At 31.8% G+C, this 18,294-nt stretch overlaps 1 protein-coding gene across 1 annotated transcript; it reads right to left on the bottom strand.

Moving 5' to 3' along the window:
* Positions 1-306: 306 nt before the first annotated feature.
* Positions 307-2,300, bottom strand: LOC123883615 (protein CURVATURE THYLAKOID 1B, chloroplastic-like). The gene is made up of 6 exons (XM_045932510.1): positions 1,899-2,300; positions 1,620-1,714; positions 1,426-1,512; positions 1,242-1,304; positions 719-756; positions 307-591 (listed from the first exon to the last, which is right to left on the bottom strand). The coding sequence occupies exons 1-6, from the start codon at positions 2,059-2,061 to the stop codon at positions 534-536; spliced, it is 504 nt and encodes a 167-aa protein (XP_045788466.1). The 5' UTR covers positions 2,062-2,300; the 3' UTR covers positions 307-533.
* Positions 2,301-18,294: the final 15,994 nt, after the last annotated feature.

The following is an 18,294-nucleotide window of genomic DNA, read 5'->3' as shown; positions in this document are numbered from 1 at the left end:
AATATTAGAGTTTGGCTACTACTCTATTCTACTCTACTCAATTTTCAGTTTGATTGTAAACAAAGAAAAAAAGAATTCAAAGGAAAAAAAGAATTCAACGGAAGAAGCATCGGCAGGAGCGATCTTCCTCGACGAACTTATGGTAGAAATTGTATCCTGGCTTCCGGTGAAATATGTTATGCGACTCAGGTGCGTTAACAAGTTTTTCAATACTCTTGTCTTTGATCCTCACTTGGTTCAAATGCATCTCAATAAATCAACACGAAATTCGCAACTTGCATTAACCGAGCACGCTCAACATATATTGTGAAAAATATAACTCATGCACTACATACATATATAAGATAATCATAAAGCGGATTGATATTTATAATAAGATACAATTTTTTTTTCTTCAGAAAATATTAAATTACAGGGGATAAGGTTTTGTCAAAAAACTTATGGCTACAAAATGAATCATGATGAAATCTTCAACTGCAAGATACAACTCTATCATGTTCATGTCAACAACATCTTAGCACTTCCCAACTCTTTTATTTGTTCCCAATTATTTCAGTAACTGTTTCCTTTACTTTTTGTACAAGTTCTTCCCTGTAATTTAATTGAACATGTTTAGAGACATAAGTATTATTCATACGAAACTTTTTGTAAAACAACAAAAACAAGATACTGCATTGTGATAATTTGTAGTAAGTTGTTCAAAACAAATGGCTCATACCTTTCTGGTTTGAAAACTAGGTTCTTGTATGCAAACCACTGCAATGAGAAACATACAAGATATGAATAATAGCCTTACTTAGAGATGGTATACATTGCAAGGCTATGCTATGTCTCCAAAATTGTATCATATTGAATAGAGTCCAAAAACCATCCACTATTTATATCAACGCATCACGCATCAAACCCGATAGTATTTGTCATGAGGTGCTATATTGAGAAAATTTAATTCCCACATTGAGTCGTTGAGGCATCAACGAGTGTATTGGGCGTGCAACAAGATTATAAAGAGATACACCCGTCACTTAAAATTCGGATTGCGAGTTTCTTTTTTCCAACCCATGATTCTTAAAAACTTCCCATGTCCAGATTTAGTCATCCGGACAGAGAAAAATACAGTTTTGTCCGGATTTATTCATCCAGACACGAGAAAAACACTTAGTTCTCATCCAATTATTATGATTCTCATGAAGTATACAATTGTGTGACATATGCAACCAGTTAAGTGTATTGATTTGACTTACCCCAGTGTAACCAATTCCTATTAACTCAAGAACCCCAGGAATTAAGGGAAGCCTGTCAATTGCCTGTTACAAGTGAAAGTAAACTTTTTTAGGACATTTATCAGCAAATACACATTATCATAAGGGATTATTAGATTAGATGTATCTAATAAATTGATAATAAAATTAGCATTTAATAACTTACTGAGATCAAACCAGTTGAACCCCATAGTGCAATCACACTAGCTACAACCAATGAGCCCACTGCATATTTATCATCAACTTTGTCCCACTATATATAAAATCATATAATAATTTGAAGTCAGTAACTAATTGACAAAAAAAAAAAAACTACATTTTAATAACTAAAAAAATAACAAAAGAATTGGAGATTCTTACAGCATCTTGAAGAGACTTAACAAACTCAGGCACATCAGTTTCTGCTGGTGCATCACCTGTTGCCATTACCATAACTTCGCGACCAATCTTTCGATCTAGAAAAACATCAACCATAAATATTTACTTTCTTCCTAAGTAAATTGAATAAAGATTAGACGGTTCATATTCTAAGCTCGATTAACTAAATTTAAAGGCGGCTTAAAATATGAACCGTCTAATATTCATTCAATAGTTCTGATTAACTGACTACGTGAACGTGTGAAATTATGACCAACTTACAATGAGAATTGGTCTTCAATGCATGATTTTGAGACAACAAAGGGAGTGATGGAAGAGTGGAAAGGCTCACACATTGTGGAGAAGAAGCTAATGATTGAAAAGGAGTCTTGCATTCAAAAGATGAAGAGGATATAGTGAGTGAAGAAGAAGTGATTAAGGCCATTTTTATTAATTAATAAACACTTTTCAAGATATAATATTTTTTTCCCTATGAAAGATTGTGTCCACTAAGGAGAGAATATATCTAAAGTTATTGATATGTTTCTAATTTTTCTTTGTGTATTAGTTCCAATTTGTTTTTGATAATTTGGTTATGAATGTGGAGATCCTAATCCCACAAATTGAAGTGAAGCATAATAACCACTCATTTCTTTTGCATCTAGATAATGTGATGATAATGTAATGATATTAATTTTGCTCAAGGATAGGGCTTTTATGGTATTTCATGGGATAGGAGGATCCTAGTCGGATTTTTTAAATCAAAACTAATACAAAATGTTGGCATTTTTTGCAAGGTCGAATAAGACAAAAGAAACTTTTTTTTATAGTGGATTATTTAATTGACCAAGGAAAGAACTTTCAATGATAAATAAACAACCGCACAAAATATGTGAAGCTCTTTTCATACCTCGGTTGTTTTTGCGTGCCCTAGAAAATTTTAAAAATATTTCTCTCTTTATTTAAGTAGCGAATTTAGATCATCTCCAATGGTGTAGTACCTATTAGGTACTTATGGTACTTATTAGGTACTACCATTGGAGTACCACCAATTTGAGTACCTATTAGGTACCACTTCTAAAATAAGAACTCTCTCTTTCCTCTTGGACCCATCTTATTTTTCATTAAAATATTCTTTTCATGGGACCCACTTTTTTTTATATATTCAATTTGAATTAATGAATATTTATAAAAAAACACAATTTGAATCCTAGAATGCGAACTGAGGTCGTTATTAAGTTGCAAAACTTATAAAATAAGGGCGAAAGAAGGGTGAGGGATACAAATATATTAGTTCAACTGCTAACCGAGTTACTTATAATCATCAATAATAAACTTTAAATTAATATTTACATTAATATTACTGAGTGACTTAAAATCATTAATAATACATTTAAATTAATATACTACAAATAAAAAAAATTATTTTTTGTGGGTGGGATGGGCCGTGGCCCACCTCAGCCCACCCCTAGGTCCGCTGCTGCACACTCACATCATACGTTACGAGGGGGATATAATTTGAAGACCGAAGATGCGTGAAAGACTCGTGGAACGGAAAAAGAAGAACTCAAATATGTGATATGTAATACATTTTTAGATAAACAAGACGATTTATTAGGGTTTTTTTTACCAAATTTATTAGGTGATTTTGTTGAACTCAAAAGAGTAGTTTTTATTAAAAAAATTACAGTGATATATTAAACTCATTGTCGGTACAAGGATACAAGTAGTATCATAACCCTTAAATTAAATATCAGCACATGGGTGACAAAAATTCTTCAAGGTTAAATTATATTTTTGACCCAATATTTGTATTCAGATCTAATTTTAAGTTATTAAAATGAATTTTCATTAAATAAATTAATTTTATTTTTCTTTGTAAATTTTAGAATTTGTCTCTTTACATTTACTACTTTTAACATTGATTAATTTATCTTTTTTTCTATTTGTGTAACAAAAAAAAATTATTTCTAAGACATTGAACTCAGGTGGTTAATGAATTTTCTCTAGTACGAATCATTCGGATGAACACGAGTTCGCTTCTCCTAAAAATTAGAGGATTAACCAAAAAAAATAATTACTTCCCATCTTCTTAAATAAAAACAAAAAGAAAAACAACAAAAATTTGGTCCAAAAGACCTCTTTAGAGACTTAAATTTGATTTAAATATATTTATTTATTTTTACTTATTTATAAATATATTGATATGAACCAACAATGAATTAGTCCAAGTGGTAACAATCTTGGCCCCCTTAAGCATGTGGTCAGATGTTCGATTTATGGCTCATACGTATGCTGAAAATTCAGTTGGAGGGGGAAAACCCACATTGTTTATCCCATATGTTCTCGAATAGAATTAGCCATCGTTAATGGCGGTGAAAACTTCATATCAATATCATAATAACCTAAAAAAACTGAAGCTAAATGCTTGATGTCCGAAACTAAAAGTTGAATTAAGAATATTATCAAGACATTTAGTAGAATCACCAAAAAGGAAATATGTATGATCTGAACAAAAATTTTAATGCAGAACCCCATATTTCTTGGGCGCCGTATGAATTTACTAAAATATTTCCTCCGTTATTTAGGTAGCAAATACTCTAGAAACACACTACCATTATAACATCCACTATTTAAATAGCGAACGACATTTACAAAAATTTCCTAAATAGCGATAGGATAAAAATGAAAACCAGCAGAAAATATAGATAGGACCGACAAAAGAATATCTATAAAATGAAAGCCACAAATCCACTCTCCATTGTTTCCTCTCTAAGCAGTCCTCTCTACAACGTGCATTAATCATACATGTGCTTAGATTTAACAAAATTTTGAGCTAACGTAAAGATCTACTATTTTATAATAAAATCTATCAATAAATTTATGGAATAAAATATTTACGAAAATATCCTTGAATGGAGAAGATATCCTGCACATTTATTTCCAACATAACATTAAATAGGATTATCTTCATGCAAACCAAAATAAAATATATATTTTAGATCAGGGAAGAGGCCGAAATTAAGCTTAGAGTGTGTTTGGATGGGGGAATTTTTTGAGGTAAAATAATGTTTTGAGGGAATTCAAATGATTTGAGGTGAATTTCATTGTTTGGATGAAAATTTGAAGAATTTTCAAAATAATGGAAATTTATGAAGTATTTTGTTCAAGTTAAATTTACAGAATTTCAAAATGACACCTAAAACCAAAGAATTTGAAATTACTTCTTCTCTATAGACTTTTAAAAAGTACTAATTGATCGTAAAACCTAAAATTAGCCGAAAAACCTAAAATCGACGATAAACGCTAAATCGGCAGAAAATCCAAAAAATCGGCAGAAAAAACCTAAAATCGGTCAAAAGCCGAAAAATCGACTATAAATCCTAAAATCGGCAGAAAAACCTTAAATCGGCCAAAACTCCAAAAATCGACTATAAACTAAAAAATCGGCTGAAAACCCAAAAAATCGACTGAAAATCGAAAAAATCGGTTGAAAAACCAAAAATCGGCCAAAATTCCAAAAATCGACTATAAACCCTAAAATCGGCCGAAAACCCAAAATCGGCCCAAGAATCTAAAATCGTCCCTAAACCCAAAATACTCGGCCGAAAACCTAAAATCGACCCAAAATCCTGAAATCGGCTATAAACCCCAAAATCGGCCGAAAAACCTAAAATCGATTATAAACCCATTTTTCGGCCGATATTAGGGTTTATAGTCGCTTTTTGGGTTTTTTCAGTCGATTTTAGGGTTTATAGTCGATTTTTGCGTTTTTTGCTGATTTTAGGTTTTTCGGCCGATTTTTTGGGTTTACGGTCGATTTTTGGGTTTTCGATTAATTTTTTGGGTTTTCAGCCGATTTTAGAGTTTATAGTCGATTTTAGGGCTTTTAGTCGATTTTAGGTTTAACTCTTAGGGAAGACCGGGTTTAACTGAATAATTTAGTAAATAAAAAATTAAATTTGGAAAGTATAATAAATATAAGAAATTATTAAATTCAAAGTTAATATTATGAATGGATTTTTATGTACTATTTTTTTAATTTTATGACTATGGTAGACGATAAGGGTCTTTGAATGTGCCTTAATTGGTACCTCTAAAGTTCCTTTGATATCCGTTATTCTCTTAACTTATTTAAAAAAGAATACTACCTTTTTAAATTCAAACTTTGTGACCCTCTCTATTTTTACATTTATTATAATTTTGGTCTCAATCCATATTTTTGCCATAAAAATTACAATTTTTGTGTCAAAAAAATGTGAATTCTAATTTCAAAAGAGATACTTTGTCATCTTTTTTTTGTAAAAAAAAAAATACCATTTTAGAGGGAAAAAAGTATAAAATTTACAACAAATGTAATAATAGAGCCCAAAAAGTTAAATTAAAAAATGGAGATCATTTTCTGAGTTTAATAAAATAGAAAGACCGAAAGTGAAATTAAATTAGTAATATAATAATATAAAAACAATTTAAAGAAGTTTAGGGGTGGTCACAGCCGTCGTCCTTCTAACTCTGTCCCATATGTTAAATTCTTCTTTTATTAATGAAGGGTTTGTATAGTAAAATCAAAGAGTGTATGCAGCATTTTAAAAAATATATATTATTGCACGCATAATGGGCCTTCCTCTCAACATCTAACAGACCCATCCAGGGAATCCTTCTTCAAATGAAGGCAACTTTTCGCACCCCATGAATATCCTCGGTCATCTCCTGAAATTACCAAACTAACCCTCTCGATTTCTAGGATGCGAGCATTTTTTCGCACTCTAATTAGCGAGTGTCAATATATTAGGTCAAATTCACCCCCTAGAATGAAAATAAAATCATGAAAAAAGGAGTTCGCATTCTAGAAAGCGAACTTAGCTGCAGTTTGCTATCTAGAAAGCGAATTCGGCTGCAGTTTGCATTCTAGAAAGCAAACCGACTACAGTTTTCTATCTAGAAAGCGAACTCAACTGCAGTTTGCATTCTAGAAAGCAACCCCCCCCCCCCCCCCATTTTTGCTATTTACACACTCGCATCCTAAGTAGCGAGAGAGGTAAAATGGCATTTTCAGGGGGTGCTCATATATGTCGGGTGGGGGGGGGGGGGGATTAATTACTTGCAGGACCAACTATTAAATCCTAGGACATGTTTTGTCCATTGATTTGAATGTTCATCATTGAAATAAACATTTAGTAAACCAGTTTTAAAAGGATTTGAACGAATAACTTACAAAAGAAAATGTAAATTAAACAAAAGATTCACTCGAATGAAAGAACTATTTCAGAACTTCAAAAGATAAATCGCAATGGAATGATAAAAATTGCATTAAAATGTAAAAGTTTTACAAATAAAAGAAATGATTCACGAATTCATACATTTTCTTCACTACTCCCTTTTCTCTCGAACGCATCGATACTTTAGGTTTTGTGAATTTTATGTATCTGAATTGTGACCTTTATTCCAAATAAAGGAACTACTATTTATAGACATGAGAATGAACAACTGCCTATGAAAACGTGCTTCGCCGGCTCTCCAAGCCCATGAACCCACAATCTCTTGGTCAAGCTTGAAAAGAGTAACCGCTTCTTTGGCTCAAACTGTCGCTCGAATCCAGTCATCAAATCCCTTGTTGTTTTCTGCTAGAAATGAAAAAAATTCTAAGTCCATAAATTCACACATTCGAATGCTATGATTCGAAAACCCATTCGATTCGAAGGCAATTGCCTTTTTGTTAATAAAACATTTTATGAAATCAAGTCCTTAAATATGCTTAATTAGGCAATTTAATCACCTTTTCATATCTCTTATTAACTTAATTAATGCGTTCATTTTGAATCTTCATGGATACATTCCATTTATTATTTTCATCCCTTTTATTTAGTCACGCATTTAAGAGGACGCACCAATTTAGCATTAAATGCATATGGTCAAAAATTCGAGATAACAAGGGCAGAAGTAATTCTCTCTTCAAATACCTTGTTTGATTTGATCAAAATAAAAACAAGAAAGTTTCTTTAAGATTCCTGATTTCATATGCCCTTAACAAGCAACTGTTCAAAAAATATTTTCAAGATATTACAATTTTTTTATTCTTACACGGAAAACAGGTTGCTCCCGATAGATCAATCTTCGAGAGAAGGGAAGAAATTTCAAGGGTTGAAGAGGTGATGGTGATGCTTGCGTGAATGCCAAAGATGGTTGGATGTAAGTAGGGGTTGGTGCATAAATCAAGTTTCATTCGGGGATCGAACTTGATTAATTGTCTCGAATAATAATAGTTTAAAGATGGAGAGAGCAACAAGGTAGTTAATGATAGTTAAATTGACATCAACACTGTTTGATACGTGGAGAATTATGATTGAGAAATAATTAGAAAAAGCTTTAAGGAAGAACCATATATATTGTCATTTTACTTAGATTAGGGTTGACAAAAAAACCCAAACTCGAGAGACCCACCCGAACCCAAATGCAAGTCAACGGACGAAACTCGATTTAACTGGGATTGGGTTTGGGTTTTGGTGACACCCGATAATATGGGTGTGGGTTTGGTATCAGTCAAACCCACACCCGAAACTCATACACCCACCCGAAATATTTTATAATTACCTAATTATCCCCTTAGTCTCCCTCAATTTCCTTGGAAGACCTTAATTTTAGTTGTAATTTAATTTTTTGAAAATCTATGTTGTAATTTCTTGAAAGTCTATGTTTGAATTTCCTTGAAAGACCTTAACTTTAGTTGTAATTTAATTCAAAGTCTATGTTGCAAATTTTAATTTCTTAAATTTGCAAATTATTTTCAAATGTGCTGCGGGTTTGGGTGGAAAAAACCCGAACCCAATGGGTGTGGGCGTGGGTGTTGTTTTGCCACCCGAACAGCCTTTGGGTTTGGGTTAGGATGATGATTTCAAGTGTGGGTTTAGTAAGTGTCAAACCCGCACTCATGGGCGCCCGTTGCCATCCCTAACTTAGATTACATAAGAAGGACCCCTCTCCCCCCACCCATCCTCCTCCCTACTGTTTTTTGGCCACTTTCCCACTACCCTTTCATGAGTACCATTGTATGTACAAATATGTTTTGTCTTCTCTTTTGGTTTATTGCTTCATCCTGCAGTGAATTTGTCCATGATTCTTGTTGTACAAAACATAAGCACAACTATCCAAATGGCATCATATTCTTGCTTGCAAAAATAATAAATAAAACTTATAATCCTCCACATAATGTTTATGAGCTCATTGGTCTCAAGCATCCGTTACACTTACCCATTTTCTCACGAGTCACGACTTACAATATATGTTCAGTACTAGTTATAACCACCCTCTATATATTATCCTAAGATATACAGACCATCCTTACATTCATCACTTGCACTAGTAGTGATATAAAAATAATAGTACACTCAACTCTCCATATTTATTTCTTTCTCGTAAAAAAGACTTAAGTGAAATAAGTTTCAGGGTATATGAATGAATCTTCTGAGCTTTAAATTACATATGAGAGAGTAAAGTGTGATAATCTACCATTAAATTTCACTTCATTTAATTAGTTAAAAAAAATCATGTTATTTAAATTAGGGATGACAAAACGAGTTGAATCCGCTAGGCTGGTCCGTTTAACTCGTTATTTTAAACGGGTTGATGTTTTGAACTCAGCCCTTAGTTTCCCCACTTTGTTTAACTCGCTGAAAAAGGCGGATGAGGTAGGGGTGTATCGATGAGTTAGTTTTTTTAAAAAATCATTTCCTTATTTTTACGAAGAATTAATCATAAGAATTACAACACTAAATCATTAGTTTGTTGTTGTTAATTCTATTGTTGGAGAGTTTTTTTGTAATAAAATCAACAAATGTGAATAACTCAAAAAAATATTTATTGGTAATAACAAAACAAAATTTAGAGAATTTTATAATTCAGTGAATGAAAAGAATAAAATAAAATTGTTTGGTGTTGAGCCGATCCGCCAACTCTCTAAGGGGTGAGGCAGAATGACATTTTTGAATCGGCACTTAAGTTGGTTCGTCCCGTCCTAATTTTAAAGGTTTAAAAGTGGAGCGGGCCTAAATGAAACGGATCGGCCAACATTTTCATCTTTAATCTAAATGTTTTACGTGTGCTCTCTTCTTGTAACGGTGAGAGATTACATTTTATTTTTTCATGTGTAATTTGCACATGATGAAGGGATCTATTTCCAACTAAGGCAGGAGCAAATCGAAGGCTTACATACATTGACAACATGGGTTAAATTCACATTCTTGTAAAGTTTGAACAAACTGTTTACGGAATCAACTTATATCGACAGCGCTCTCCATTTTTAATTTTTTTTGGACGGCAAATATATTATTATTAATAGTTAGGTCTCTACACAAGACGAACAGAGACCACTAAAAGAATGAGCTACAAGACAAAGACGCCGTATATAAGCGGAACACCAATGAACATACCAAAACATACACTGCCATGTCTACTTTTAATCTCATTCTTAGAAAGACACTTCTCAGCTTCTAGACCACCTATTAACCTTACCTGACCCAAGATGCTACTAGACTATATATTATTCTTTGCATATGAAAACTTAATCGAGTAAAATTCAAGATTTAGGCAGAAAGTTGGGACTGGTTTTAGCTTGAATTAGAGAGGACCTAAATCAAAATTAGAAAATTAGGAAAAGTACAATGGTGAGGTTTTTTATGCTAAGGTATTTTGTGACCATAGTTTTCTGAAAACCATATTTCCACATAGTATGACCATGAGTAATCTATGATCTGTCATTGATCTGCATACCTCACGATTCCCATCTCTGACCACCTTCCCATTATTTCCCCCCACTGATCCCTCCTAACCCACCAAATACATTGTTAAAAAACACCAAATACACACAGACACAGGCACAATATAAAACAAAAGACAGAATTGAGGTCCTACACCCAGTGGGATTTAAATTACATCACTAAAAATATGATGAGTATCTGTATTTGTTTTTTTTAAGGCTTAACTATACATTTGATCCCTTACGTTTATTTTAGGTTTCAATTTGGTTCCTTACGTTTAAAAAGTATCAATTTGGTCCCTTACGTTTATTTTAGGTTTCAAGTTAGTCATTTCTGATAGTTTTGTCACTAACACCGTTTGAACAATACACGTGTCAGCGTGTCCAAGTGTCACGTGTCAGTCCACATATGCAAATTGACAGTCACATGTGACAAAATTGACGGAAATGACTAACTTGAAACCTAAAATAAACGTAAGGGATCAAATTGATACTTTTTAAACGTAAGAGACCAAATTGAAACCTAAAATAAACGTAAGGGACCAAATGTATAGTTAAGCCTTTTTTTAAGTAGTCTAAAAATTCCACTATTTAAGATGAATTAGTGGGATGATCAGGTTCGAACTTCAACCCCGTGCATATATATAATGCAATTTCATTGCCAACCGAGATATGCTCATAGAACGTGTTGGGGTTGATTGTAATGTAAGTCTCACATTGATAATGAAGGACAAAAAAAAATATCAAGGAAATTATATTTGAGAAGTCTCACATTGCTTAGAATAGTAAAGAGTGAAGGAGCTCAATGTTATATAAAGAGACCTCAAGTTTCTTGTTTCAACATACCAAACAGTAGCACTTGTAAACACTTTAAGTTTATATTCGCGAGTCTATGTGTTGTAACAATTTTCACATAGTATTTATTCTCTGGTTGTCGGTTTTCACAACGACCGTGATTTTTTCTCCGATTTTGGAGTTTCCACATTGTGTTGTTGATTGTGTTCCTTTATTTTCTCTATGCCTGTTTTTCCCATCAATTGGTATCATAGAAGTTTAGGTTAGAATAAATTGATAGAAGAATCATGTTTCTTCTATCATTTAATAGCAAAAACTATCAACCATTAGATTATATTTCAACGAAGACCCTATGCACAAACCGGAACTAATGGTGGAACGATGATGAGAAGAACAGACAGGAACGAGCAACAGGAACTGAAAAGAGAATGCTTGGTCGAATGTGACATGACTCACCATAGTTATTTCAATCTCAGCCAATAAATTTTGATCAAATGGTTGACAAGTATTCTCACCATTCTCATATAAAAAAGACATTCTCAAACCGTTAATTTTGATGTATCTCAATAGCATATTAAATGATTTTGAATTTGTTTGAAATTTTACACAAATGATCTATATGATATAAACTTTCAATCCAACGGTGGATTTTATAAAATTTATATCGGCTAAAATATTATTGAGAGGTGTAACATTTGATGTCAAACTATTATGTAGTTTAATTAATTTTTTTTATAGAATATGTAGCTTAATTAAATTATTAATTAGACAAAACAAAAATTAAATTATTAATTAGATTTTAGTATTATATTCACAGAAACTCTAAAGTATTACGGTTATTATTGAGTAATTCTTAAATAGGCATAAACTCAAATGTAAAATATTTTCTATTAATTATTGGGTGTGCTAAATAGTGCCTTGAGGTATTAGTTAAATATACAAAAAAAAAGACAAATAATAATGGGAAGCATAACTTTTTACATCTTTAAAGCTTTAAATACACGGATTACAATATAAAATTTTTATATTAATAATCTTAACTAGTGTCCCGGGCACTATTTAGAATTTTCCTTAATTATTTTTATTATTTTATTTTTTTGGTAAAATTATTTTTATATTTATGTGTGTGCCTAAATGTTTTTTATTTAAAATAACCTCAGGGTTGTCTGATTCATTCATGGTTCCCCTTTTGGTTTGTAGCATTTGGTTATCTTCTATTCTTTTTGCTCAATTTTTTGTTTGAGTTTCTACGTGGTTTGCGAGTTGAGATCTTCTCCATTTTCTATCATTTCAATTTCTTCCATTACCAAAATTATATAATAATGAAGGAAATGGAAAGAATGAGAAATGGAGAGGATCTTAACTCGGGGTTTGCCTTTGATTTTTTGGCTGTCTTGTACGTTAGCCTCTATTATTTTTTTCTTCATTTGAAGATAAAGTAATAAATACTGCTAAAACTTATATACTAATGGATTCTGAGTTTGAACGAAAGTTAAAAAGCATTTACTATTTTTCTTCTTGTTTTTGAATACTTCTGATGCTCTGATCTAAACCCTATAATTGCACCTAAATGTTGCCAATTTGCCATTAAATTTAATGCCACAATCAACTTTCTAATCTCCGTAATTTTAGTAACCACAACCGACCTATAGGTGAATTTGCTTAATCTCCGTAATTTTTATAAAAAATTGGTCATGAACGATTGCATACGGGTAGTTGTGTGTCTCATAAAAACTATCTTTTAGTAACCAAAATCAACCTATAGGTGAATTCGCTTAAACTACTTGCTTCGTTGTTTTTATCTATTTTTATAGGTGAATTCTTCAATACACGTCTTATTTAAATATGTATCGGTACATCATGATGTGTACAATTTTGATAGGTTCACAAATAGTGTTTATTAATTTTTCTATATTAATTCAACACTATTTGTGACCTATAATTGTCCAAATCAGCTTTTGATACATATCTAGATAAGATGTGTACGAGAGTGTTCACCTTTTTGATATACAAGAAAAATGTTATATTTTTACAAGCTTGTAATATGTTGATGAAAAACAAGTGAAAAATATTTTAATATTTTAGATATATTTAAATTTCTACTATTCTCTTCTATTTTATCTGTTATTCTCTTTAGATCTATATATTTGAAACAAAATAATTGCACCTCACTCTCTTTGTTGTTTATTTAGTTGTTCTATCATTTGTTGACTTGTGTACGGTGTATTAAGCTATTAGAAAAATATGAATTTTCGGATCAATGGAGTTTTAGATGTAGCAACAAAGTTTCAACATAATCCGTAACAATTGATTCGTTCTACCCGCCACCCGTGCAACCCGACATCCGTATAAACCGAAGATGTAGACGGTCGAAATTGGGTTCAAATTAAGTGATTACGATTTTTATCAATTTGATGATGAAATCAACCGAAACCAACTGATGATCTGGCCTACTACTACTTTTCTCTCTTCTCCTTCCATGTCATGTTTTCTTACAATGTTAGATTGCTCTATATGATCTCCTTCATTTCTTTGTGCACTCCTTTGCACCAGTCTCAAGCATATGCATTACTCTCATTATTGCTATGCTATGCTATGCTATGCTATGCTAGGCCCAAACCTATGTCGGTACTACTAATTGAGAGCTTCCTCTTACAACGACCGTATATACATGTCTTTTTTGGTTTGGGCCACGTTGTAACATGCATTTGTAATCAATTGATTATGCATGGTACATAAAGTCACACAATATGTGTTAAGAGACATTTCTTATGATGTACATGCAAAATCAGATAGAACTTACTAACTTCAATAAAATAAATCATTTATAGCATTTATACATCAAATTCAAAAGGTTAGAGAACTTCATACTTGATCTTAAAGAATGAAATGTCTAAATTGCATTTAAAGAATTATGGATAATTTATTGAACAGCTATAAAAATTAGCTACATGAGAAAATTTGTACTATATTTAAGAACTAATTTTCACTTCACTTGTAAATTGTTGAGACAAATTAAGTGTGAGTTGAAGTCTCATGTACAATGGATAAAAGAGTTGGGATTGAATAACATATAAGTAACACAATTTATAAACTCAATGTTTTAAGATTTTTGATGAAGATGTGGTAAATCGATCACTTGTGGTATCAAGAGTATAGTTCACTTGATTGGGCGAGAGAGATTTCTAATATTGGGATGGGTCGCAGACGTGGAGAATCTCACGCTTGATCTATGTTGAGATATGAGTTAAAATTTACGTTGGATAGAGTTGACAACTTGAGGTTGAGCAAACAATCTTGTATGATTGATTTTAGGCTTAATTAGTCTATTGGTCCCTTAAAGACTGTAATTCTGGCACACTAGTATTAAGATGTTGTACTCAACGCTTCACCACTATAATACACTTTTAATGCGTGAATCAATGATCCAACATCCAACCGCGCATACACAAGGAATAATAAACTAAACAAACTGAAAGTAAATTAACACAGTAATTTGTTAACCCAGTTCAGCATAAGCCTACTCTGGGGGATACCAATCCAGGAGTGAATCCACTATGATAGTATTAGTTTGAAGCCCTCAATAAACTTCCCGTTTATGACTTCTCACCTAATCACCACCCGTGCTATATTCTACCTAAGACACACCTAGGTATGAGAACCTCCGCTCACCTCCTCTTGACCACAGCCACTGTGATCGTACAATTCTAGATTTAATAGGTGAAGACACACTTTATAAAACACTCACACCACTTCCGTGCTTAAAAGCTTTGGAATGGTATACACACACTATCTCCTTGCTTAGAAGCTCCAGAGATATTACAATGCACAAACACACAGTTCCTAGTCTAGTGGAAAATCAACACAAGACTTAGAACACAATAGACACAATACTAAAACCTAAACTCACGCTTTGTAAGACTCAAATCTGGTTTTTTTGGTCACTTGAACAATGGTGTCAACATTCTTTAAATAACCTTCACTAGCTCAGGCTAGGTCTTCAATTAGGCTTCAATAGCACAACTTGATTAAAGGTTCCTTCAAGGAATAATCTTCAATTAAAATGTTTTGTTTCCTTAACTTGAAGATCTGATTAGCAAACAAAACTTGATCACGAGATCCATTATTAATTATACGTGACAACGCTCCTTATCACAAACGAACATTTATTGTGGATTCCATATTTAGATTTTAGGCGTGAGATCTCAACATACACAAGTCCGGCCTACTGGATGTGGTATCCAATGTTGAAGCATTGTACCCAACATCTTGCTTATACTGGATGGTGGAAGCATGTAGTTCCACATCAAGAAGAATCACATGTTTTAGCAAAATGAGGCCAACCATACAACGCCAACAAAGACATTTTAGGTTTTACAATGGTCCCTTAAAGAAAAAAGGTCTAGATTGGTCTCTTAAAGAAAAAAAGGTCCGGATTGGTCCCTTAAAGACATATATTTTTGTTATATTGGTCCTTTCCATTAAATTTTAACTTCAAATATAACAAAAAATTCCAATGGTTTTTAAAAATTAATAAGGTTTTTGGTGGACCACTTACACTTAATGACATCCACAATTCAGTCTACTAAAGCTAACGTTTTTTTGTAAAAAATTGACGGAAAGGACCAATTGAGAAACACATGTGTCTTTAAGAGACCAATCCTGACCTTTTTTTCTTTTAAGGGACCATTGTGAAACCTAAAATATCTTTAAGGGACCAAAAAACTAATTAAGCCTTGATTTTATCTCAATTTAACGATTCAGCCCAGTAAGACTGTCTAACAGAAATTTAATTATATAGCTAATTTTTATTAAATGTTGTACTTTGCTTGCTATTTATACGAAGTTTTTATATTAATTATTGTTTTATTATATATACGTGTCATTTACCTTAGAAGTCACTGTGTTTAATTGAAGTTATTTTTTATTTTTCATAGACACGAGTCTAAATAGAATCACGAGTGCTACAATCTTGCTTAATTAGAAGAAATTTAAATGCTTTTATTATAACAGTGACTATTAATACACATGTGTAGCATGTTAAGTATCAATGATTCAAGTAATAATGATAAAGGAGATAGAAAGCGTAGAGTAAATAAGTAACTTTAGTTTAAGTAATTGCTAGTTAGTTTTACTTTGCTATTTTCACTCTTTGATCCTTCCTTTGTATATAAAAGGATCAAATCGTGTAACTTTTCATTCATTCAGTTCAATAATTATGAATCTATCTTTCAATTACTCCTTTTCTCTCAAATCATAACATAGCATACAAAGTAGATCCCTTTTCAACTGCATTTTCTTTATACGCATAATTTAGAGATCAAACTTGTAATCACTTACTTAAAGATTTCAAATCTCTTACTATTTAAATCAATTTATTGTTAGACGATTCTAAAACAAATTAGTCGATGATAAATGCAAAAGTGTGTGGCTCCCTTTTGCGTATTAGATAAATAGATCGAAGTATTTTTTTAGATCTATGTTATATGAACATCTTTCTAGGAAAAAAATACGAAAGCCTTATTCTACTTCTCTTTATGCACGGTTCCTGAAACATGCAAAAAATATTAAAAAAATTAAAAAGTTATACAGAGCGTAGGTTGTCGTATTTATGTTTGAAAATTAGTGTTCAAATAACATGCTGCTCAAAAAAAAAAAAAAAGTGTTCAAATAACATTTTTCTATTATTTAACCCATTCAACATTTCAACCATGATGCAGGAAAGTTAAGCAGTCAAAAAGTTGAAGGGCTAGAAAAGTTCTCTTTGGAATTTGAGGCACAAACTAGTTCTGGAATTTGTTGGCAATGGTAATTATTTACCTGATTTCCAATTCCATCCAAGTTCAGCTTTGGAACTTATTAGTAAGATTTTGTAACACTGTCAAAAAACATATCAAGAAAAGATTGTGCAGATGCAGAGATCTTATCATTATTAGTGCTCCCTCGGGTCGTATATAAGAAAACTTTCTACTTTTTAGATTCATTGTAAAATGCATGTATCTAGACTATATTATAGTAGTATAGATATCTCCAATAAATCTAAAAAGTAGAAGTTTTCTTATATATAAGACCGGAGCATATATTTCCATGCTACCAAAATAAAAGCACATAATACCAAATTCACCGAAAACATGATAGTACAATTCTAAATTATTTCAGACACAAGTCAATGACAACATTTTGAATGTGACGATACATAAAATTTTTGACAAATTCGTAGTGTTGTCTAGAGACTACTCCAATGCATACAAATTGTTTCAATGACAATGGATGTTGTTTTCAGAAATAAAAAATCTCTTATAACTATGCTGAAACAATGATTTGATAATGTCGGCTTGATAAAAACAAAATAGAAGAAGTATTCATATACTTAATTAGTTACGTAGTATCCAAATAAGATAGAAAGAGTATATTCATATAATGAAATATATATTTTGTGGTCGTATTTTTTGTGATCGTTTTTTAATGAATTAAGAGTGTGTTAAATGTTAAGGGAAAATTTAGACACTGATAAATATATATTAAAAAATATATATCCAAGGGGAGGATCAAACCTAACGTTCAAGAAAGAAAAGCAAACAAAAAGAAGAAAAAGAAAAACCCCGAGGAATTTAAAATTAGGTAATCTAATTTTTTTTTTTCGAATGATAAATATAATATAATAAAAAAGGAAATTACAAGTGAGAGTACAAACCAATTGTACCAGAAGTACTCAACAAAACAAAAGAAAAATAAAACCTCAAAAATTAGGAAGAGAAATGGTGAAGTCGACCAGGAAAGAATCCCAAAAGTTACCCCAAATTAGGTAATAAAAAACTATTCTTTAAGAATTTAATTTAAATTTTATACATGCATTCAATAATATATTAATATATTGTGTAATGTGTTTTAAAACACACGACGTGTCACGTTTATTAATGCGTATTAAAAGTTTCTGAAAAACTGACTCTCAACACAGAAATAAGTCCACGTACCATAAAATATCAACTACTCTTTTGAGTTTCATAGGAATGCTATTCTACCAAAGCAATCATAGCATCTTTTTTGGCTCTTATTCCCAAGAAGGACCATCCACAGGTACTCTCCGATTATAGGCCTATATGTTTAATTGGGTGTCTGTATAAAATTCTA

This window comes from Trifolium pratense, linkage group LG5 (assembly GCF_020283565.1).
Source record: "Trifolium pratense cultivar HEN17-A07 linkage group LG5, ARS_RC_1.1, whole genome shotgun sequence".
Classification (NCBI taxonomy): domain Eukaryota; kingdom Viridiplantae; phylum Streptophyta; class Magnoliopsida; order Fabales; family Fabaceae; genus Trifolium; species Trifolium pratense.
This window is presented reverse-complemented; position numbering and strand designations above follow the sequence as displayed.